The following is a 24167-nucleotide window of genomic DNA, read 5'->3' as shown; positions in this document are numbered from 1 at the left end:
ACTTCATTGCAATGCTCACCTTATTGCAGCCTGGAACAGAACTCACAATGTCTCTGAGGTCTGCCTGTATCATTCACTGGCACTGAGCTATAGGACAAGCTTTGCCCAGCCCTGGTAAGAGATCACACTGAGCTCTGCTTTTATCAGAAGCCACTTAAAAGCTTGGCCACCAATGTGCTTTGTCAGGGTTCTTTTGAAGATTAAGCTGCCTGAGGTCCCTTGCAACTTAATAAAGAAAAGAAAAAAAAAAACAGATGTCTACGGCTCAGATTTTGTTGTTTTATTAGTGCTTCTGAGTTTCTAGGGCTACCCATTGGCATCATCACTATGGGTGGTGTCACTGTTAGGAAAAGCAGTCTGAGACCCAGCTGAGACGTTTGAGGTGATGGTTACAGAGTGTAGAAACAGAGAGAGGCCTCGTTGAGAGCCCATTTCCAAGGTGGGGAAAGCCGGCGTCAGAGGCAGCGAATTCTGAGTTCCAGCATTCTGGGTCTCTCTCGCTCTACTGCCCTCGCTCTACAGTCCTCCTTCCCCACCTAGGACTGTCTTTGGCATGGTCTTTCTAAGCCACAGTCTCTCCCTGGTTCCCTAATTTTTTTTTTTTTTTTTCAATCACAGTCTCAGAGTAGAATATCCCAGCTACTGGAGGCTACTCAGCTTTTTAAGAGCAAAGAAATCTGCATTTTACCTGCTCCAAACTTGCAGGCTCGAGCTGCCCAAGTGACTCTGGTGCGTGCTTAAGTTTCAAGAACTCCGTGGTTCAGATGTAGTGTTTACTGAATTATGGACCACAGTCAAGATTTTAGAAACAGCTGGTTGATAATAATTGCCTTGACTGACTCTAGGGACCCCCCAGGGATATAACCCACTTACATGCATGTCCTCCCCATTTATCATTTATGAGCAGATTTCACTGTGCGGAGCTGATGCTTGGATGTTAGACTTGCTAATGAGCAGCCACCATGTGCCCCCGCTGCCTGCCATCCAGGGCAGTCGCAGTATATTGAATGCAGCAGAGAGAGCTTAGCAGTCACCGTTCTTCCACATCCCTCTCAGAAAACAAGGGGAGGGTCCAGAGTGTCATTTGACGCCGACGACAGCGTATTTATTTCCTCCACCAAAGAGCCAAGCAAAAAGACAAAAAGAAGCTAACTTCTGTAAGGAGGAGCTGGATGGAAAAGGTGATGCTGGCAGCCGCCTTTGCAGACTCCAACTCCAGCACCATGAACGTGTCCTTCGCTCACCTCCATTTTGCCGGAGGATACCTGCCCTCCGATTCCAAGGACTGGAGGACCATAGTCCCAGCTTTGTTGGTAGCTGTCTGCCTGGTGGGCTTCGTGGGGAACCTGTGTGTGATTGGCATCCTTCTTCACAGTGCTTGGAAACGAAAGCCGTCTCTGATCCACTCCCTGATTCTGAACCTCAGCCTAGCCGACCTCTGTCTCTTGCTGTTTTCTGCACCTGTCCGTGCTACAGCATACTCCAGAGCTGCTTGGGATCTAGGCTGGTTTGTCTGCAAGTCTTCTGACTGGTTCATCCATACGTGCATGGCAGCCAAGAGCCTAACGATTGTTGCGGTGGCCAGAGTGTGCTTCATGTATGCAAGCAACCCGGCCAAGCAAGTAAGTATCCACAACTGCACCATCCGGTCCGTGCTGGCGGCCATCTGGGTGGTGGCTAGCCTGCTACCCCTGCCGGAATGGTTCTTTAGCACCATCAGGCTTCACGCGGGAGTGGAAATGTGCCTCGTGGAGGTACCAGCTGTGGCCGAAAAGTTCATGTCAGTGTTTGGTAAGCTCTATCCTCTCCTGGTATTTTGCATTCCATTACTCTTTGCCTGTTTTTATTTCTGGAGAGCTTATGGCCAATGTCAAAAACGAGGAACTAAGACTCAGAATCTTAGAAACCAGATGCGCTCAAAGCAACTCACGGTGATGTTGCTGAGCATCGCCATCACCTCTGCCGTCCTGTGGCTCCCTGAATGGATAGCTTGGCTGTGGATGTGGCATCTGAAGGCCGGAGGCCTGGCCCCACCACAAGGTTTTATAGCCCTCTCTCAAGTCCTCATGTTTTCCATCTCTTCAGCAAATCCTCTCATTTTTCTAGTGATGTCAGAGGAGTTCAAAGAAGGCTTGAAAGGCTTATGGAAATGGATGATAACCAAAAACCATCCAGCCTCCTCAGAGTCTCGAGGACCACCAGCCGGTAACTTAGAGGTCCTCCCTGACCATGTTCCCTCTCCAGAATCCCCAACATCCGTACCAGAGAAAGAGAAGGCTGGCTCTCCTTCCTCTGGCAAAGAGAAAACCGAGCAGGCAGCGATTCTCGTCCTCCCCGATGTAGAGCAGTTTTGGCATGAGAGGGACACAGTCTCTTGTGTACAAGACGATGACCCTACCCCCTGGGAACATGGAGATCAAGAGACAGGAGACTGTGATAAATGATCAAGTTTCAAAGCAAAACAAATTGCGATGATTGTTCTTTACTTGTACTGCTGCTTATCAATATTGCTGACTTTACTATATGTAAAAAAAAACAAAACAGGATAGAATTATTACCATTAGGAATTACAAAAATGTCTGTATTTTCAAAATGTGCAATTTGGTAAGTAGAACACCATGTCATGTTTCATAATTATCACCTGGCTGTCCAAAAAACTATGTTGTATGTTTCTGTAATTACAAAGCCCAGCTACTTTGTCATTTGTTCACAATAGCTTTTATTTGGGTACGCTTTAGAAGCAGCCCTGGACTGGCTGGAGCAGAGGTTATTTATCAGAAGCCGGACCCCTTTACCTTTAGTTTCTTTCTGCACTTGCTAGCCCTAGCTTCACCTATCAAACTTTATTTCACATTAACCAGAGCTCGAAATCTACATCCACTTGAGGTGTTTCTTTAACACGCTAATGAATAAATCTTAATGAGTTATCTTCTTTTGCTTAAAATAAGTAAATTTACTTAATGAAAATCTATACAGAATTTTCAAGACTGAAGGTTGCAGAGTAAGGAACATTACCTTATTCCAATTCTGAACTAATTTCAAACTACGGCTTATTCTGGCTAAGTAAATTGAAACTGCTTAATACTAAAACCTGCTTCACTGATCTTTTGAATGCCACTGCAGAGTCTTCATTTTCTAAGTCTAAGGATTTTAGCATCTTAGTAGGACATTCTATACTGACATAGAGAAAGAAGTTAAAACTACCCTTCTTTCCCTTTGCAATTATCTACTTTTCCAAAATGCAGGAGAAAGTTAGTCTTCTACAAGCTGAAATCAATCTGTTCCCCCGCAACATCTCCTGTCTCTCAAGATAAGCTACAAGCTCTGGCTAATGATGTATTAATTATTAATGGCAATCATCAAATACAAAAAGGGGGATGGAACCCTGACTACTTTTTAAAATGCCTCAGGGTTTTTAAGTTATAGATAACCAAAAGTAACAAAAAAAAAAAAATTTAGTACAGAAGAGAGAAAATTCAGTGCACGCAAGACAGGGATTTGGCTAAGAGAAGAAAACAAAACACACGAGGGCAATGCAAAAAGAAAAGCAATAAAATTAAAATTCATGTTCCCAAATATATCACCAGTGTAACCTGAATAACAGGCAATAACTTCATTTTACATCAAGGTAAAGCATCTCCAATAAAGAATGATTATGATACATTTCTTCCCTTATTCAATATAATAACTTTTGCCCATGGTTCTTGATTACTTGTAATGGAACTCTGGGGGTATTTTCACTGAAGGATTCTCTCAAGAGAAAACTGCCTTTAAAGCAAACAAGAATTTGAAATAGAAAAAATTTGCTGTAGGTAGAATTTTTTTAAAGAAAAGTTTGGTCTGTGGATTCTTTGGTTTTGTTTTTACAAATGGTCACGGTTTGCTTTTTAAACACGAGATAGGGCTGTTTTCTTTTTACTTGGTTCATGACAATTTTTATTTTAAGGCTCGCAGGTCACATAAAGTACAAGTATCCAAAGTATTGTTTTTGTGATATAATTATACAAAAAGATTACCTTTAAAATTGTCTGTGAACTATTTAAAAATTTTTATGTACATTATATATAGTAAATGTAAGATGTAAGATTCCAGTGCTGGATATTTTAACTTGTAAACAAATAAAAACAATCATATTTCACTTCAGCTAGTTTTGGAGATTTAAAGCTGTCTTGAATGCTCCTTTCAAAATCATCATTTGACACAGGGGCTTTATGGGGAGGTCAGACCTTAACACGGGTCCCAGGGTAAAAGGAATCATGTATTTTTAAAAGAGTCTGCTGATAAGCACCAAATCAAGATGCAGCTATTAAAACATAGTGTAGGTTACTAAAACTCTTTCTTTCATTAAGAACCTAATACAAAGTCCTGACTTGATCCCTTAAAGAAATCTGTACAGAAGAATCTGATTTGCAACTTAATGAGCAATACCAAATACTTCACAAAAGTAGAAAATTAGATGTCACCAAACCATTTTCTTCACTCTTCTCTACTCTGAGAAACAGAATGTAGCGAGTGAGCAAACAATACTAAGTGAAACTCAAAATAACAAAATAAAGCATTCTAGAAATTTCACCTTTGTAGTAGTCATATTTCTATACTAGTTGTGTTCCTTTTGTTAAACACTTCAGTTGCACTCCTCATAAAACTTAAAAATCATTCAATGAATTTATAAGAATGAACTTCAAAAAATAGAGAAAGGAAAATTAAAAAAAAAAATCCTGTGAACCATTTTACAGGCTCATCTTAGTCAAATAATCAATTCTAGGTTTCTACATAGGGTTGACATAAGTTTTGTGGCACTTAACATACTTAAGCTGAGTACTAGTAAGAGAGAGATGAACATTTGTGTGTGATGCATGTCTGCATGCACGTAACAAATCCAAATCTGTTGGTATTCCCATTTTAGGTTTTTTCACAATCATAGGACACAGGTGTGAAATAACAGAAAATATATTATCCTATTGACATTTTTCTAAACATTTTATGTATGTGGTACTTTGAAACTAGGAATATATGAAGGGATAAAATAGAAGTATCTTTTAAATTGGGGAGATAAAGCTACAAAGAGCAATCAAGAATCAAAGTAAGTTTCATGACAAGATGTGCATGACATATTGAAAGGATGCCAAAAAAGCACTAATTATCAATCTTAACATAAAAGGCAAAGACAAGAAAACAAACAAAAAATAAGTGTCTTGATATGAAGCAATAAGACACTGCCAAGAGACTGAGCACCAAACTAGTTCTTTATAAATCTGTTCCCTTTCATACCGCAAATAATTCAGTATTATATTCAAGCCTTTTAAAACTATGTGATATCCAAGATTTAAAGTCAATTTTCATTGAGCAATTACATTTGCTGCTCCTTTTAAAAATAGGTTTAAGTTTTTATAAATTATGTAACAACAATCATATACAATCCACACATATAAAAAAGGTTGGTTTATTGTTGTTCAAATACATAAACTGAACATTCAAACATCTTAAAATTAAACTTTAGAAACAGAAGTTTAACATTCAAACAGGAGTATAGTTTACAGGGAACACCCAGAAGGTAATCTGTTGTCTAATCCAAAATATTGATAAAGATCACTTAATGGTGAATAATATGTGTTTAACCAGCAGTCCTATCCAGGCCCACATGTTAGTTATGACCGTGGTTCCATACCTGAGAAGAAATTACTAAATAAATCTTCTCTTAGGCTAACAACAAGACTTGGCCTATAATTCAGAGGGGATAATCAAAGCACATAAGTGAACAAATAAAACTAAAGTGTTCTTTAGAGACGAAGGTAAAAGTATATCCATTATAATAATCTTAACCTCTGGAAGATAAGAATTCAATTTTCAGTGTTTTCTTTTACCCGCTTTAAAAAACAAAATCAAAACAAAACAAACCCCAGCTTAAGCTTCTTGGAGTCTGTGGTATTTCTATCTTGCAAGTTCAAACCACAAATGCTCTTATGTCTTGCATGTATAACACTGCTAGAAAGAACGTCACCAAAAGTCACTGACTTCCACATCTCATAAAAGGATGATTTTTAGCTTCAAGATTTTAGATTTACTAGAGACAGCCTATATTTGAGTATGTATGTCAGTCATGCCACACAAAGAAAAGCATAAATATTTCCAAAGTGTTCTCTTTTCAGCAACTGTTCACAAATGCTTCTCCTTCTGTTCATCAGATGGTTTTGCAATAGTTTGACTAATGCACATACATGTAAAAACCTGAAAATTGGCTCATGCAAGCATTTTGAATTAATAGATACCCCTGTGGAAGAGTATGCAGAATTATTTTGTTGATCGTCTCGTGGGCTCTGACGCTGTGGGAGGTGGGGGTGGACCGCGGCGATCCAGGTCATCCACATACGCCACGATCAGTTTACGCCTTTCCTCTGGCACACAGTCTAGCACTAGATACCGTTTGTCGTTCTGCAAAATTTTTTCTACATCTTTCAGGTGCTGATCAGATTCCTGGATTAACTTTTTAGATCTGAAATAAGAAAAGAAGTCCAAAAATTACTGACTGCTGTTCACAGGTCTTTCAGAAATGAGCTGGAAATGTCCATCTAGTTCCTAATTGTGTTTCCATTTTTTTTTTTAAGAAAAATTTCACTGCAGTGGTCACCTTTGTAAGTTGCCTCAGCAAAGACTCCAAGGACTGAAAGGGCCTCAGAAGCTGAATTACCCTCCCGCCCCTACTGGTGGTCCCTCCAGATCAGGGCTGAGGGTGGGTGGATAAATCTTGCCCGTGCTGTACCTGTTCTGTGGATGAACAGAGGACTTCAGTCTGCAGGGCTGCCAATCCCAGCATCTTTCACAAGCTTTCACTTTCACATCTTTCACTAAATTAACTATAAAAATGTAGAAAGAAGTCTTACTTCACATCTAATTTAAAAGCCCAAGCTGATGCAAAACATTAAGGATCCTGACCAAAAAAATCCAATGACAAAATACCTAAAAACCACACCCTCAGCACTATCTAGCCTCCCGTGCGCATACCCTTCATTAAGATGTTTCAGAATTTTCTCTTAAAGGAAGAAAAGCTGGAGCACGAAACAACAACGGTTTCCTGCACACTGACTGCCAAGCAAAGTAAAGGCGTTGTCCTGCTGACAAACCGGTGGGGACCGCTGATTTACAGAGAGGGCTTGTTTTAAAGCTCTCACTTTATCACTTAAAATTTGTATTTAAAAGTATCCAGCAAACTGCTTTCCTCTGAGAAAAAAAAAGTTCTCGCTGAGCTTAAATAAGATAATTTCAAGCTCCAGAATAGTTTAACAACACTTAACGGTCTTCAGAGGATGCAAAGATAATTGACAGTGAAGGATTATAAAAAAAGTCTCTTCATGAAATACGATTCTCATATAGTTGGGGGTACTCCTAAAAAAAGCAGTGAAGTAAAAATAAGAATATGTTTAAAAAACTGGATGGGTGGGTAACACAAAATAGGAATTGACATCTGGGCCCTTTCTTTTAAAAAAAAAAAAAAAAAAAACCAGTAGAGATGGGCTGTATTTGGCCTTTGATAAAAGTTGGCTTATTCTTAGAAATTAATAATGTCAACATGTGTGTGAATGCAAAGTATGCTTTGGCCATTAGAGTTAGGACTAGTAAAGACGATGACTGCTGGTATGAAACATTTCATTGCACACACCTATATGTTATAAATTTGGTCTCTTTCAAAAGCGTCCTGAAGTCAGCTTTGGCTGTGATGTATTTGTCTCGGATGTATTCTTCAAACTCTCTTTGTTTTTTCTGCAAAAAGACAATAAGATTAGGAAAAAGAAATCCACCAATTCTAAAATTAATAGCAATTATTTAGTAAACCAGTAATTTGTAAGTTACATCATAAAATAAAAATTCAAAAGAAAAAAGCATAAGGTACTTTTGTGTTCCTAAAAAGGCAGAATCTGCAAGGTACATTTTTAAGACAAAAAGTAAAGAATAAGGAACCATATATACATAGTAGCCAAAACTTGAGGGCTTGCTATTCGCCACACTGTGCATACAGTTTTCTGAGGATATACCCTTTAAAAGTCCTAACAACCTCAAGTGGTAGACACTCTTAAAAAGTAAAGAAATTAAGGGTTAAATGTGCATTCCCTACAGACTGTATTTACATCTTAAAGCACAAAGATGCCAACCATAACATTCAGAACTTCAATAAGTTATACTGAAATTTAGTTTTTCTAGTAATAGTTATGATAGGTATAAACTCTTTGGGCTAAAAAAAAAAAAAAAAAAAAAAATAGACATTATCAATTCTAAACAACCAGAAAAGTTAGAAACTGAGACTGGATCTCTCAGCTATCAGTCTACCACCCTTTCAGCCCAGCCACGTATACCTTGTGGTCTATGCATCTATAATACAACTTAACAGGGCGTGAGAAAGAGTAGTGTTAGGTCTATGGGGTTTTGGACTCTAGACCTAGAGAAAACAACCAGGAAAGGAGAATGATGAGGAGAGAGAAGAGAAAGGCCCAGGGATAAAATGGGACTGTAACCTACGCCTTCCTTGACAGCATTCACTACTTTAGACCCTAAATGAATGTGTCCTACACAGGAGTCAGCGTGTACCACAACAGGGTTCAGCTTCTAAAAACTTCACACATCTGAGGGTCCTCTACTCCAGAGTCTACTCCTAGAGATCACGTGATGCTGTTCTGCCAGAGCAGCTTTAAGAGTCGGGTGCTTTGAGAGCCTAGTACCACCTGCCAGCCCAAATATTTGTATCTAGTGGAACCTGACTATACAATAAATAAAAACCATAGTGTCATTAAATCTCTAGAATCCCAAAACACAGATTTAATAGCAAGGATTAAACTTTTAAAGTTTCTATTGTGCTGTCTTGTTAATATATTGTACAAGAAAGAGAATATGAACTTAAATGTCAGATTTATTTCTCATATACCTAAAAGTTATTCACTTAAAACCATCAGCGTAATTTTGGCCAAGATACTTGTGCTCCTGATTAAGCACCCAACTAATACTTATAAACTGACAGGAAATCGCAGACAAACCCCTCTTACCCTGTCACTGGAGGAGAACTTAATGCACCGAGGATCTTCTTTAATAATTTTTTTTACTTCTTTCCATGTGGATGTTAAGGTAATCTTTGAAAAAACAAGTAAATAAAAAACATAAATACAACTCACTTTTACTGAAGGAGTCAAATTGCAGTACATATGGTACATAACATTACACACCGACCTGCGACCTCCTGCAATGCCCCAGCATAACTGGGCTAGTCAGGGACAGGCAAGCAGCTTTCATGCAATTTCTTTTTGTTGGCTTGCCATAAGAGTTATTTTCATGGCCATACTTTCAAGGTGGCCTAAAACAATCACCTGCAAACCCTCTAACATCCAGGGGCAACATCGTAACTTCTGAAGAATCACCAAAAGAGAGCAGATAAACAGGAAAGAAACCTGGACAGGAGTATAAAAACTGCCAAACAAGGGGACCATGGTACCAAATTGAAAATGGAGTAAAAAAGGGAATCTATTAAAGCTATCATTAGGAGGGATCAACGATCACACACAGCTAAGGACATTCTGAATAGCCACAGGAGCGAATATGAATTTCAAACTGCAAAAGGAAATAATTTCTAAGTAAGAATATTATAAACATTTTACTTAAAAAAAAAAAAAAATTATGGAACAAAAGTGTCATAAAACCCATGAATTCCAGTAATGGATCTAAGGGCCATGGCACTAAATATCATATCACTGTTTTAACTTTAGGGAATTATTAACAAGGATTTGTGTAGATTACAGTAAGAAAAATGAGACTCTTACTGCAGAAGTTTCATCCAAGAGCTGCCGAAAGTGCTCCCTCTTCTTTTTGGTGAGCGCTTCGATGTGCTCATTAAAGAGCTTCTCCTTTTCCTCTCTTTCCAACAAGGATCCAGACTCCCAGCGGTGATCTTTCCGGAGAGTCCTCCGAGTATCGGACCACGACACATCTGAAGACCGGACCTGAAACAGAGAAACGTATGCATCACCAGACTTATCTTCTCAAATTTCAACAATGATGACACACTTGATAAAAGCAGCTTCTGGTGACGTCACGTTAGTTAAGCGGTCACTGAACATCTGCTTCCTTAAGCCAGAGCTCACGTAAGCTATCAAGCATGGGTGCAGAGGTGGGAAAGGATGAAGAGAGGGTATCTCCCATCGACTATGGTCCCAAAGAACTATAATCCTACTTATTCTATTTAACATCTTATCAACGGCTAAAAGAGATGGATACAAATACAACAAGAAAGACATTGCCTTATTGTAGGACCAAGCGGCTCACAGAAAAAAAGCACACAACAAATCTTGAGCTGAAATTTGAATTTCAACTACATACTGGAAGTGACACTTCTGAGCATAAGCAAGAATTAACATGGTTAAGAAGAGAAGAGAAAAAATCAGCAAGACAGGTCTGGCTGGTTCACCAACCAGCAGAAAGGTATGCTTTGTTACTGGTAATGGCACAAACAAAAAAGTCACACTGCTGGCAATACTAAGAAATATGGGAGGCTGAAAAGACAAAATGGTAAAAAAAGAAGAAAATATAAAAACATTTATTTAACCAACATTTATTAAGCATCTAAATACATGTCAGGTAAGTACTATGCTTGGCGCTGGGAATACAAAATAACGAAGATGGCTTCCTTCAAAGGGCTCACTTTTTAGTGAAGACAGGCATGAAAGCCAATAATTGCAATAACACATCTCAAGTGCTGCAGAGGTGTACGCTGAGCACAAGGGTGACCAAAGGAACAGTGAGATCAGATCTGCCCAGGAGGGATGGGATCGGCCTCACAGAAGAGAGAGTTGAGTGTGCTTATGAAGAACAAGGAAGTCTGCCACTGTTGTGGGAAGTTTAAAAGCACCCTCGGTGGAGGGATGGCATGAGCAATGGCAGGATGCATTAAATCTAAGTATGGTCCATTAAAGGTTAAGTTCAGCATAGGGCCTAATTAAAGGGTGAGAGAAGAAACCAAAGCAGGTAAGGTAATATGAAGGTGGGGGAGTCAAGGAATGAAGTCTTTCACATTATGCTGAGAGACTGAATTTGAAATGCAGGCAACTGCTAGGAGCAAGGAGGACCTTCACTCTCTGTAAGCACCAGGGAGAGTGGCAAAAATCAGATTTGCCTTTTACAGAGATTTCTGTGACCTCAATAAAAATGAACTTGGAAGGGTGGGGGGAGATAGGAAAAGAAATGAGGAACAACTGCAACTGTCCAGAGAATAGATCAGCAAAAGGGGAGAAACCTGAAGACGCAACAGGAATGATGAAAAGAGTCTCACTGAAAGAGAGAAGAGAAACATTAGTACAGACGGTGACAAAGAGAAGTATTATAGCAGAGTGGTCAGGGACATTCACTACAGGGACGAGACACCCTACATACCTCAACAACCTGGGTAATGCAGAATTTTTCAAAAAGTCCCAGGGTATCTCCTGGGGTCAGTACATCTCTAGTCTTACATCTCACACCGCCTACATGGACAATAACTGGTCACCGCAGAGATGACCCCAAATCATCAACAAAAAGGTTAAATTACGTTCAGCACACTCTACTACTATGGCCTGTAAATGTGTAATAATTTAAGACGACTTCCATCGAGACCAATAGAAAAAAAGCTTTGAGACTAAGATTATAAATTTTCATATATACAAACCATCTAACTTCTGAAAAATGTTAAATAACTAGGGTCAACAGGGCTAACACCAAGTACTCAATTTTAAAACTCTTTATAAACAACTTACCATATTGTATCCTTCAGAGCAAGTTAAAGAACACTGAAATGTTCACTGAGGTAATAATGTAATGAATTTCTAAAATCCAATACTTCACAAGTGAAAAAATAAAATAAAAGAGTAATATATACCATGTCAGACAGGAGGGCCTTGAAATTCTGGATCGCTTCTTCTCGTTTGTGCTGCTCTCTCTCTCGATCTATTTCTTTTGTTTGTTCTGACCGAGCCTTTTGAACCTCTCTTTCTCGTTCTCGGAGGCTTGCCTCAATGCGCGCTTGCCTTTCAAGCTCCTTTTCTTTTTCTGAGTCTAAATTCTGTAAAAGTAAAATTATATTATCCTTCCTACCAACTGCATCAAAATGTTTCCAACAGAATAACTAGTTTGCCAAATACAAAATTTCAAACCTTGTTTTTACCAAGAATATACCTAGATACTATACCTCATTTGCAAATCAACTACTAGAGATTCTTATATTAAGAACATCAACGGAAAAAATTCCAAATCCCCAAACAGTAGCAAATAACTCAATTAAGGATTTCATTATTCCGTGGTTACAGTACAAGTAAACATGACGGTTACCTTGGCTATTTTTTCAATGTACTGTTTGAAAAGATCTTCTCTCATTGACGAACTATCCACTGCTTTGTAACGGGGATCACTTTCTACTTTGTCTTTTACTTTGCTCCATCGAGACTGACTGTCCAAGTGATGATTAGACAACAGTTCAAAGAAATCTGATTTAATCTGTATTTCAAAACAAGATGAGGAAAACCAATGTGCCATGAGAAATTCCTCATATCTAAATGTTTACAACTTAAAATGTTCACTTACCTTAAAGATGAGAATAATAACTTTAAATGCACTTAGAGTGGAATAAATTTTAGTAAAAGAGAATATCAGAATTGCTCTCATGAGAAACAAAAATCAACACACATCTAGACTCATTTAAATTCAAGATAAATCATATTCTTCAATGAAATTACTCAAATATAGAAAAAGTTTTATTTTGTATTTATTTTGATCTCAGAACTGCCATGTTCTCATAAGAAATATGAATTTGGATTTATTTTTGGCTAAGATCCAGCTTATAAGCTGATAGTAAAATACTTTAATATCAAGATGGTAAGAATGATTTTTAAAAGTAGATGAATAAAATTTGTTAAAATTAACATAGGAACTTAGAAATAGTTGAGCACAAACAGCAAGTCTTATTCATTACAAACCTGAAACTATACTGTCAAATGTCTAAAATCAAAAAAACAGGGTAAATTTTTATATTTTGGCTTTAAAAAAGAGCAATGTTTGTAACCTTATATTCAAGAAATTATAGAATTTCTATGTAGGCCATAATTAACCATTACTAAAAAAAAAACTACATTCAGATTTTCTGTACTTTTTAGCTATTAAACATGTATGCCTTTACCATTATACAGCTCAGAATATGTGTTAATGAAATAATGTACTTAACAACTGAAGTACCAACTTAGTAACATTATACCAAAAGGTATTAAATAATATTAATCCTTTAGTATCAACATATGAAACACTTAGAATCCCTCTCCCAAACTATATGCCATTTTATTAAATAGGGAAGAAAGGGATAAATGAGGTATTTATTTTTATGCACCTTTGAGGACCTGTTTTAAAATTTAGTCTCATCTAAATTATTCTGTACTCCTACCAGGGAAGATACCCAAGGTAGCCAAAGTCATTTTAAAAGAGGATTCTAACTATGTCAAGAACCTCTCCTCTCCACAGAGATTAAACATGGCACCTTCCCACCTGACGAAGAAATGAGAAATTAGGAATGGAATCAGAATTTAAAATGTGTTGGCATAAAATAAATGAATCATTCCTTCTGTCTATTCCAACCCTCTCATTTCCTCCTATAACCTCATTTCTCCTGGTAGAGGATTAAAAGGGACAATGATGTCCTTTCTGGAAAACACTTGTAAGGTTATAAGAAAGTTTCTATACTAGAAAATTTTTTAAAAGACAAGAGCTAACCAGCTGTGGATTTCTCCACTACTAAACTTGGCTCTTGGCTTTGTTTAGATTAATGAGAAATACTCATAAACCCAGCATTTCCAAACAGTGATGAAGAAACTACTTGTTCTAGTGATATAAAATAAATTTTCATGCACCCTGTCTACTTTGTATCTAACATGATGAACACCAAATTCCTAAATGCACGTGATATCTAGAAGGCAAAATTTATAAAATGTATGTTAAATAAAACATGCAAGCTGTATCAAATAGGAATTTTTCTAAGCTATAGGAATTTATATTAACTTAAAATAATTTTCATATATTAAACACAAAGTCTATAAAGTAAAAATGAGCATACAGTTTTATTTTAAATGTGTGATATACAACCAAAGTAAACTTTCCAAAACTTTCCAAAAATGAAAGTACCTTACTATCCAGGCTGTTTAACAGGGAGAAATAGTCTCCTTAGCTTTATGTACCTTAACAAAAATACTTAAATTGTTCAGCAGGAAATTTGAAAGAGTGAAAAATGCCAATTTCATAAAAAGATTAACTCCACTATGTGCAACTTCAAATATATTGTTCCAAAAAGTAAATAATTTGAACCATATTTTTATAAATATTAGCTATAATAATAAATTATAATTAAAAAACAAAAACTTGAGGGCAGCTACTTTGACAGTCTAGTAAAACAGTTTAAAGGCATTATTTTTTTAAATATAAAATGGAAAATTATGAGTGAAGACTACATGAAAATGACTGTAGTTTTTAGCTTGAAAACGCCTGCTGAAGAAAAAATAAAGATTTCACTAAGTCAATGTCCTTCACAGGCTTCTGACTCAGCTACTGATTCAACTGGAGAATCAATCACAAGGACAAGGAAAGAAACGCCCAATACACCAGCATGCTACTGGTACCGATCTTACTATTCAATTACACACAGTTAAAATGTGACTAAAAAAATAACGGAACAGACAATATACTTGATATTCAGTGAAAGTCATGAAGAATGTGATAAAACTTCATTAATCAAATACTTCTCAGAATGTGAATAGAAAATATACTATATTTAAACCCTTAAAGATTTCCGCTTTCATGGCCTAGACAGTAATAGATTTTGTAGTCTTTAAATTGGCTGGGAAAGTTTCATTTTCTTTTAATTTAGTAATGATACAAAGCCAAACCTATAATTTAGAGAATTAAAATTTTACAATTGAAAGAAAATAAAGCTGAATATGTTAGATTTATTCAGATGTAGTATCTATTTAATTTATTTTAATTAACACATTCTGGGCACAACTCTCATCACTTCATAAGGAAAAGACTAAAAAAAGTAAAGTACCGGAACTTCGGGAGGCTAAAGTCACCACACAGAGATACCAATTCTTTCCTCACTAGGGAATCCCATAATACTTTGCGTATCAGTGATTGACAGCTGTCAGACTGAACTGATTGACAGGCCGCACAGCACAAAACTGTAAAATCTATCCACTTGTTATAAAACAGAATACATAAAATAGTTACATAAAAAAAATGTTTAGGAAAAAAATTAGTTACAAATGCAAAGAGAAAAACATTTAATTTGTATAAAAGCAATCACACAAATCAGACAATATCAACCATTTATTTACTTGAATTTCTTTAATCGAGTAAGTTATTACTAAAAGTCAAAAGTAGTAAACAATTCATTGATATGTTTCTAATACAATGCATAAAATGTTTAAGTAGCACTCAATTTTGTACATTTCCTCTGAGAAGCATAATCATTTGCAAAAAAAAAAAAAATGTTAATACTGAAATAATTCTGAAAAAATCTACTTCGAGGCCCCCAATAAATCAGGAAATTTCAGACATTTCTGACAAAAATTATTTCACCTAATACTGTTGCTATTTTCAATGAAAGAGGAGGCTTCTTCCCAACAAGAGTGGCATTCTTCTCAAACAACATTTCTTAATAGAATTTGTAATATTTTAACTTTCTGGAATAAGAGGCAATTTTAAATGTCAAGAATGATTAGGCTTCAGAGGTTCTTCTCTATTCACAAAGCACACAGGGAAGCTAAAGAGAGGGGCTGCATGTTTTGATGGTTCACACGCCACTAGTGCCATCTCTCTACCAGCCTGCCTCCCCAGTGGTGAGCTCCTCTCCATTCCCGACACTGCTATCAAATGACATTTGGAATTCATTAATCTTTAATAGCTGACCTTTAATTCTGATAAGCAATAATTTATACGTAAGGTATGTTTACTAAAACATTAGAAAGTCACTAAAATGCTTTTAGAAGGCAAAAGAGATAAAGAAGCTTTTTGAAACTTAAATGTTACCACCTATAAAGAATCTTGAAACCCTAGCAGGCACTTAGCTAGCACCAGTGAACAGAGAGGCCTAACAACCAGTTCTGGGTTTACCCAGCATCTTAGCATTAAATTTAAAGCAAATCTATATAGTTTAGTGAAGCTACTAAAATAAGCATTATGGAAGTAAAGTGAGAAAATACACACACATATAATAACAATTATAAAAATTAACTTAAAAGGCTAAACAGTAAATATGGGTCCTTTTACGCTCTTGAATGAGGTTAGTAACACAGCACCAGCTTAGGCCCTACCCATTCACACTCCCATCAATCACAGCACTGGAACTAAAACCACCTTACCTTCTCACCTCTGGTCTTCGAATCTTCTTTCTCTTTCTTCCTTGCAGCTGCCACAAATTCATTAAACAAGGCTTCTCGATCTTTCATCTTTTCAATTGCTTTGAATCGTGAATCTTTAGCATGCTTGGCTGCAAATTCACTAAAAGTAGCTCTGTAACAAAACGGCAAGTGTGCTAACTTTGGTAGAGCTATTTCAGCTTCTAGAAAGGTATAGCAGAAGATACCGTTTTTTCCAGCAAGGATCTGTGCCCAAGGCACACTGAGTCCCAACGTCTACCTAAATAGTGAACAATGAGCTATAGAAAGGAGTGAAAAAGGACTAAAGGGTGAAAATGTGGTTAGATATTTGTATGCTATCAGAACAGTGGTAGGAGGATCCACATATCAGAGTAAAGAATTCATGTGCTTCAAGAGACTTAATTTCCATCCTAAGATGAGGCTGAGTCCTGCTTCTAGCCATGGTAGAAGAACTCTTATTGAATTAGCTCTCCTTCCATAAGCAACTATAACAGAGGACAAAATATATATGGCAAATGATTGCAAGTAGTGGATAACAGGTAAAGTAAAACAAGTAAGCCCCATTGCCCTCTGCCTCAAGACAATTTCCCAAGGTGCAGAGAGCTAGTGTCCAAGCAGAATACAATGATCCCAGTGAGCTAGAAGCCGCAAAGATCAGTTTGGGTGCTAAAATGCCAAAGAAGTGGTAGAGAAGGTGCCCCAAAAGAATACCACGTAGGGACTCCCCATGAGTCCACAGCCAAGGCCAGCCGTACAAGCTGCTACAGGGTTAAGAGCACAAGAGAGATACTAGAGATTGAGTATTGCTGGACAAAAAGACAGTATTAGGACAAGAGTGCCAAAGAACCACAAGGGAGACAAACTGGGAGGCTGAAATCCCTTCCAGTTTCTGAAATCCATACTAACAAAGCACAAAATCAAACCTAAAATTAAGGTGATCAACCAGTAATTGAACTGCCTGCTAAGATGAGAATTCACTCTTCGGAGGAAGGTAAGAGACTCCAGAGGCTCCACCTATTATCCACAATTTCCAATATTCAATTAAAAATCACTAAACATAAAAAGAAACATGTGATCTATACATAAAAAACTTAAAAGCCAATAAAAACGTAACCCAAGATGCCCAGATGTATTTCCAGGTAGACAAATACTTTAAAACTATAATTATAGTGAAAGAATTACAGAAAAATAGGTTCAAAGAATTACAACATGGTCAATGAACAAATAAGAAGTTTGAACAGAGATATTAAAAATATAAAAAAAGAAGCTGGAAGGAAAAATTCACTGAATGGGCTTAATACGAGAGTAAAGAGAGAATAAAGAGTCAACAACTTTAAGTTAAATCAGTAATAACTGTCTAATCGAAAGAGGACATAGGAAAAATACTGCAGGGAGGAGAACAGTCTCAAGGACATGTGAGATAATAACAAACACTTTAATATCTGTGTACTTAGAATCCTAAAAGAGAAAAGAGTGATCAGGGCAGGAAAAAACAAAAAAATTTCCAAATAATGAAAAACATCAATGTATAGATCCAAAAAGCTCAGCAAACACCAAGCAGGCTAAATACAAAGATGCGGCCTATAAGGGCTAGTGAGGGTAGGTATTAAAAAAAAAGTTTCTCCATGAATAAAAGGCATTTACTTACAAAGCTTTCATGTATCTGAATGTATTTTAATATTTGAAGCTTTTTCCTTACATAATAAGAATTTACTCATATTAAACACTCTCACATTTACCATGTTTTTAGAGGGAAAATTAAGCTTATTTTCCCCTTAAAATCTATTTAACTATTTTAATGTAAATTAAACTTATATGTTTAAAACTTATATGTTAAAACAAACATTACAGACTTTAATTATAAAGAAAAAAAATGGCTGGTTAACCTCAAAATTTTAACATCAACTGAAGATTACAAGTGCCACTCACAGCTAACTGTTGCTATTTTTAAGTTTTGCTAACCAATGTCAGATTCTAATAATTTTTTATATGCAATTGATATTACTCACAATATCTAATTTCATTAATTCAACATGTTTTTACAACCGTATACACTGCAAACCTGCTCTGAACAATGGATATGTAACCATAATAAAATTTTACCTAACAAAGGTAAAATAAAAGTGCATCCCAAAAAAGGGATCACATGATTGTGGTCCATTAAACCTACTTTCTAAGTTAAATTAAGCACCTTGCTTTATAATTTTAGAACAGAAAAATACCATGATTAAAGAATATATCTTTTCAAACATGTAAAATCAATGTGTAAAAGAGAATTAGTTTACTTGTTTATATTACTAATGGGTAAAATAATTTTTTTTTTTTTTACCAGAACAGACTAAAGTTTTAGCATTAGAGTCTAATAGAGATATTTTTATATGACTTATCTCTTAACTCTGAAAGCACTACTTTATAAGACATAGTATTAAGAATCCTTTTTTGGGGGGGGCGGTGAGGGCGGGCAGGAGATATTGGTTAATAGTAAGTAGGTGATGGGAAAGAGTAATCAGGAGAAGATCTAAAATTTCCATCAAAAAAGAAAGATATAGAAAAGAAAGGCACTAAAAGTAAAGTAATTCTCCCCAGTCGTTCTTTCTCTTAGAATAAATTCCAATGCTTTATATCTACTAACTCTTATTAAAGAGGTTTGTGATACAGGTCTTTTCTCAATTCAAAAAGAAATTCAGGTCAGTGGACAGTATTTTCTCATTATTAAGTTATTCTTCTTGGTTTTCTGCTACTTACTAAAATTGATCCTCATCTTTATGCTAGCATTAAATGTATCCAGATAGCAATACAGCACGATGCCCAAGGTGCTAAGACTTCCAGCTATGTGTCTGATGGCTTTATTTTCTGAAGTAACCTGCATAGTACAGATCACTCTAACAATTCCATCTACACCAAAAGTATATCAGTAGGGTACTGTGATACAGCAACACTCAATTTGTCACATCCACAAAAGGAAAACCTCTTCAGGGTCTCAATTATTCCCAGACCTTTAAAGAGTTTTAATAAATACATTTTGTTGACTCATTTGATAATGAGCTGTAGACACCAGGAGACTTGATCTATAAATATTTCATCATGTATCTCCTGAAAGTAAATCCTTTTTTCTCCATAATCTCAATACTCAAGAAAATTACTAATTGTCTAATATCATATAATAAAAATCCATGTTTAAATTTCCTCAACTGCCTCCAAAAATGTCTTTCACAACCCAGTTTTAACTACTGTGATCCATGAACTCACCCTTTGGATTAAGAAAAAGCCCAAGCACCTCTGGAAAGTCTGAAACTCTATCACTCCCCAAAAATATATAATAGAGAGCCATAAATCCTCTATTAGCTTTATTTTCTAAAATTTGTATTACTGTCACAGTAGGTTTCTTTTCATATTTCAAATATAAAATTATAATATGAAACGTACTCTCAATATCACAAACATAATTCCACTGACAAAAATAACTATTTAAACAAGATGAACTTTTATAAAAAGTGCCATTTAACCCAGAGACTCCATGATTCTACACTATAGTTTTAGAAATTCTCCAAGTTCTGAGGTGTTCACAAACACCTAACACCCCTAACTGCCACAACTAAGGCATAAATAAAGTATTCTCCCTGCCTGAACTGTTCTGTGTAACACTGGAATCTAGCTGAAATCCCACATTCACTTGGGCAAGTTACCTAATTTGTGTGTGTCTAATTTTCCTTATCTGCAAAAAAAGGTATGATGAGTAGTACCTAAATTATATTGGCTATTTTGAGGATTGAATAATGTGTGTGTGTGTGTATACACATATACATACACGTGCATATACTTTAGGTGCACATATGTAAAACTATACATCTAAGTTCATACATATACCTTTAAGCGTACATAAAATACCCAATAATTCATGCTATTATTATAATACTAGCTTAAAACGTCTCATTTTGTTCAGCCCATTACATATATTCAATACATATTAACGATGAATTGAAGATGTCAGACAAAACCATACTCTAGATACTTAGAAAACTGAAACGAAAGGTCCTTCACCACTTCAATCAAAATAATGTTCCTGCTCTGCAATTTATTATGTGTACAACTTAAAAAAAAACAGGGACAGACTTTCTATTATTTACCAGCTTCTAGAGAAGGAAACTTGTTCCCACAGGGACGCACTTAAAACAAAGGTACCCTTCTTAAAAACCAACACCTCTCATAGAAAACCAGGGATTCCTCTAAAGAAATATACAAAGGAATGAAGATTAGAAAGGCAGAAACCAATGATCAAATAAGAAGCTTCTCATGTCCAAATATCTACAAGATCTTTTATATGCATATTTTTAAAAAAAAATTTTTTAACTGATCTTAGGAGAAAACACATGTTGTATATTTTGATAGTTGACAGTAATAAACTGCATACCTTGGATTAAATTTTGCTTCTTCCATCATTTTTTTAAAATCTTCCTTGGCTTGCATTATTTTGTTTTTCTTTTCCCGGCGTTCTTCCTCTGCCCTGGTCTTTACATACTGATCAAATACCTATCACAAAAATAAACCAATTTGACAAGTTAGTCTTTCATAAAGGTAATTTTACTACCAAGTTATAGAATTTAACAAAAAATACTAAGTCACTACTATTTCTGCTCAATCTAAAATAGGAAAAATAGATTTTTAGGTAACTCAGTGATATGCAGATTATCTACAGCAAGTCTCACTTAAAAGCTTCAGGTGACAGTACTACAGAAGCATCCGGCCCTCTGCTTAGGCTTCCAGAACAGAAAAAAGTTAAAAGTCCCTTTATTTTTCCTGATTATGAATTGAATACATGTTTTTAAAAAATCTTCCAGAAGTTTAGAAATGTTTGAGAAATCAATCCTCCCGAATCTCTTCTAGAAAAAACATTAACAGTATGAAATCTAGTTTAATTTTATTTCTGGGCTTCTCTTTAAGACATACTTATTTTCACCAAAATGTAACCATGCTTTACATCTATTCTATAACATTTTCCTCCACTTAATAAAGTGTAGTCAAGATGATGAACTGAGCACGAACATCTATTTCCTGCCTTCTTCACACACTAATAAAATAACAATCGAGTAATTTATTTTGTTAAGTCACAAACCAACAAGAACAGGGGAATGGCAACAACAGAAATAGTAACTCGAAATTGAAAAGCAGATAGACAAATGATAAAGGATTTGATAGACATGAGAAAGCTGATTTTAAACCAGCAATCAAGAAAACAAAAGAATCATTATTTTATTAGAGAACCCTCAAACAGCTCAGTAAGTGGCAGTACCAGACACCCATGGAAGTGAAAGGGGTCCAGGCACAATAACGCTGTTTAAGAAGCACTATAAGCACTAGGTTCCTTTTGCCAAGTTTGTTTATGTATCTGGGGAAACTGCCACTCCTGAACTTCAGTAAAGGGTAAGTGGTTATTCTCTAGAGCAAGGGTTAGCAAATCATGATCTGCTGGCCAAATCCGGCTGCCTGTTTTTATAGAGCCCATGAATAGTTTTGACATCTTTAAATTGTTGAATAAACAACAGAAAATTTCATGGAGTATGAAAATTAAATGAAATCCAAATCTCGGTGTCCATAAATAAAGCTTCATTTGAACAGTCATTCTCATTCCTTTATATACATCTGTGGGTACCCTGGCACAAAAGCAGATTTACACACTGGTAACAGAGACCACAAAGCCTAAAATACTTATTATCTGACCCTTTATGTTAAATATTTGCTGACTCCTGCTTTAGAAGATAAAACAGTAATTCTGGACTTGGGGGAACATGAATTAGGAATGAGGCATACCAGACTGGGAATGCAGGGAATTATGCAAACCTTCACACGCCAAATATTATGACACCATTCTCTCAGAACCAAAGCAGCAAGAAATGTGCCCTCCAGCCAGTAGGCTGGACATTCTTATCAAGAATGTGACCAGCCTAAAAATTACTTGCTCTCCAGGGATCCTCAAGAAACCAACCTAAATCACTCTATAGCATGATTTTCCAACCTCAACATTTTGACATTTGGGGCCAGAGAGTATTTATTTAGCAACACTCCCTCAGCTGTGATAACAAAACTGCCCCCGGCGGACAAGTGCTCTACAATAAAGCCCCCAATCATACGGGCCCAACTGGATGCTAAGATCACTCAGTGCCGCATTCCTAATCCTGAGCAGTCAGGGTCACCAAGACAGCTAAGGCAACTCTCCAACGTGAAAAATAGAGAGACCAAAATAGAAAAACTTAGTGAAATTTGAGACTATGTAGAAAAATAAAAGTTTTAAAAAAGAAGACAATCCTAAAAGATCCTAAAGAACAAAGAAAAGATATTGAAACCATAAAATGAGAAAAATTCAAAGAACAAAAAAAAAAATTCAGGAAACTAAAAGATGACAGAAGAAATAAAAAATCCAATTGAAGGGTTAGATAATAAAGGTGAGAAAAATACCCAGGAAATTTAAACAAGACAGAGGTAGATAACAGGGCAGAAAAGATAAGAAACTGTGAGGACCAACCCAGAAGGACAGATTCCATCCCAGAATGAAAAAAATAAAAGTTACAAGCAAATCAAAAAAGTAATTCAAGAAAATCTCCTAGAACTGAAAGATGTCTGATTCCACATTGAAAGAACCAGCAAGTACCCAGCACAATAAGCCTTTCCAACAGGGCACACAATCACCATGAAATTTCAGAGCACTAAAGACTATGGGAAGATCCTACATGCTTACCCAGAAGGAAAAATAAACAGGTCCACATACAAAGGAAAGGTAACAGAGTGCCTTCAAAAAAAAAAAAAAAAAACCCAAAAACCACTAAAACTGGAAATAGAGTAATGCCTTCAAAATTCTTAAGAAAAAAAAAAAATTCCAACTTCCAATTCCTTATGCAGCCAAACAATTTCAAATAAGGATACAACAGACACATTTTTAAATATATAAGACCTCAAATATTCATTTCTTATGCTTGTCCTCTCAAGAAGCTATTGCAGGAATGGAATGCATTAAAAAGGGAATAAACCAAGAAAGAACAGGCTTATGATATAGGGGAAAGGTGAACTCCTGCCCCCCCAAAAAAAACAGAGATGAAGGAAATTCCCCAGGATAATGGTAAAGAGCTGTCATTCTCAAAAATGACAGCTGTACATCAGGCGTAGAGATCAACTAGTCTAGTCAAGTCAGAAGGCTCTGGAAGAACTGTCTTCAGGAACATAAAACCGGGGGGAGGGGCACTTAATATTTTTCCTATATCCTATGGAACTATTTGGCTTTTTAAATATGTACATGCACATCTCTGGAAAAAGACAAAAAAAAGTTTTCTTTAAAATACCTTAGACATCTTTACAGGTCAGTCTATATATATATATACAGCAATCTTTAACAGGATATAGATATATCTATAATCTCCAGTGTCCTGCTAGGCCTCAAAGTCATTTTCGATACCTTCTAAATACAGCATTGCAGTAAATCATGAAAGTATCTGCATGCTGATGGGAGGGGGAGAGTTGTTTCCAACTCCTTTCTCATATACTTTCGTGTAAAAAAAAAAAAAAAAATTAAGCGATAAATAAAAACCAAGTGAATTTAGATTGATTCCTTTTGAGAAGCTGGACAAAACTTCACATCCCCTCCTCTGAGGCATCCTACACCAAGGTTAGGAATCATTCTCTGAGAAGAACGTCTCATGGAAAATTAGGAGTTATGCTTCCAAGTTTCTCCTAATTATTTGTGTCATGCTTCCCAAT

General features: G+C 36.2%; 2 protein-coding genes across 11 annotated transcripts in view; one reads left to right on the top strand and one right to left on the bottom strand.

Moving 5' to 3' along the window:
- Positions 1 to 268: 268 nt before the first annotated feature.
- Positions 269 to 3103, top strand: GPR151 (G protein-coupled receptor 151). Its single transcript, XM_011367484.2, has one exon. The coding sequence runs from the start codon at positions 1173 to 1175 to the stop codon at positions 2442 to 2444; it is 1272 nt and encodes a 423-aa protein (XP_011365786.1). The 5' UTR covers positions 269 to 1172; the 3' UTR covers positions 2445 to 3103.
- Positions 3104 to 5414: 2311 nt separating this feature from the next.
- The window catches only part of TCERG1 (transcription elongation regulator 1), a 56985-nt gene continuing 38232 nt past the window's right edge, over positions 5415 to 24167 (bottom strand). For 6 of the 10 annotated variants that reach the window (XM_023534934.1, XM_023534939.1, XM_023534937.1 and 3 more), the window contains 8 exons: positions 20833 to 20951; positions 16404 to 16554; positions 12337 to 12501; positions 11888 to 12070; positions 9801 to 9980; positions 9033 to 9116; positions 7658 to 7758; positions 5415 to 6493 (listed from right to left, as the gene is read on the bottom strand). In XM_023534934.1, the coding sequence (XP_023390702.1) occupies positions 6292 to 6493; positions 7658 to 7758; positions 9033 to 9116; positions 9801 to 9980; positions 11888 to 12070; positions 12337 to 12501; positions 16404 to 16554; positions 20833 to 20951 (1185 nt within the window). In that variant the 3' untranslated portion in view covers positions 5415 to 6291. Of the gene's footprint in view, positions 6494 to 6760; positions 6855 to 7657; positions 7759 to 9032; positions 9117 to 9800; positions 9981 to 11887; positions 12071 to 12336; positions 12502 to 16403; positions 16555 to 20832; positions 20952 to 24167 lie in introns of all 10 variants that reach the window. The other 4 variants (XR_002782130.1, XR_002782131.1, XR_002782132.1 and 1 more) reach the window with 1 other exon arrangement.

This window comes from Pteropus vampyrus, unplaced genomic scaffold (assembly GCF_000151845.1).
Source record: "Pteropus vampyrus isolate Shadow unplaced genomic scaffold, Pvam_2.0 Scaffold134, whole genome shotgun sequence".
Classification (NCBI taxonomy): domain Eukaryota; kingdom Metazoa; phylum Chordata; class Mammalia; order Chiroptera; family Pteropodidae; genus Pteropus; species Pteropus vampyrus.
Note: the sequence above shows the minus strand (reverse complement) of the source record. Positions and strands in the feature narration are given on the sequence as shown.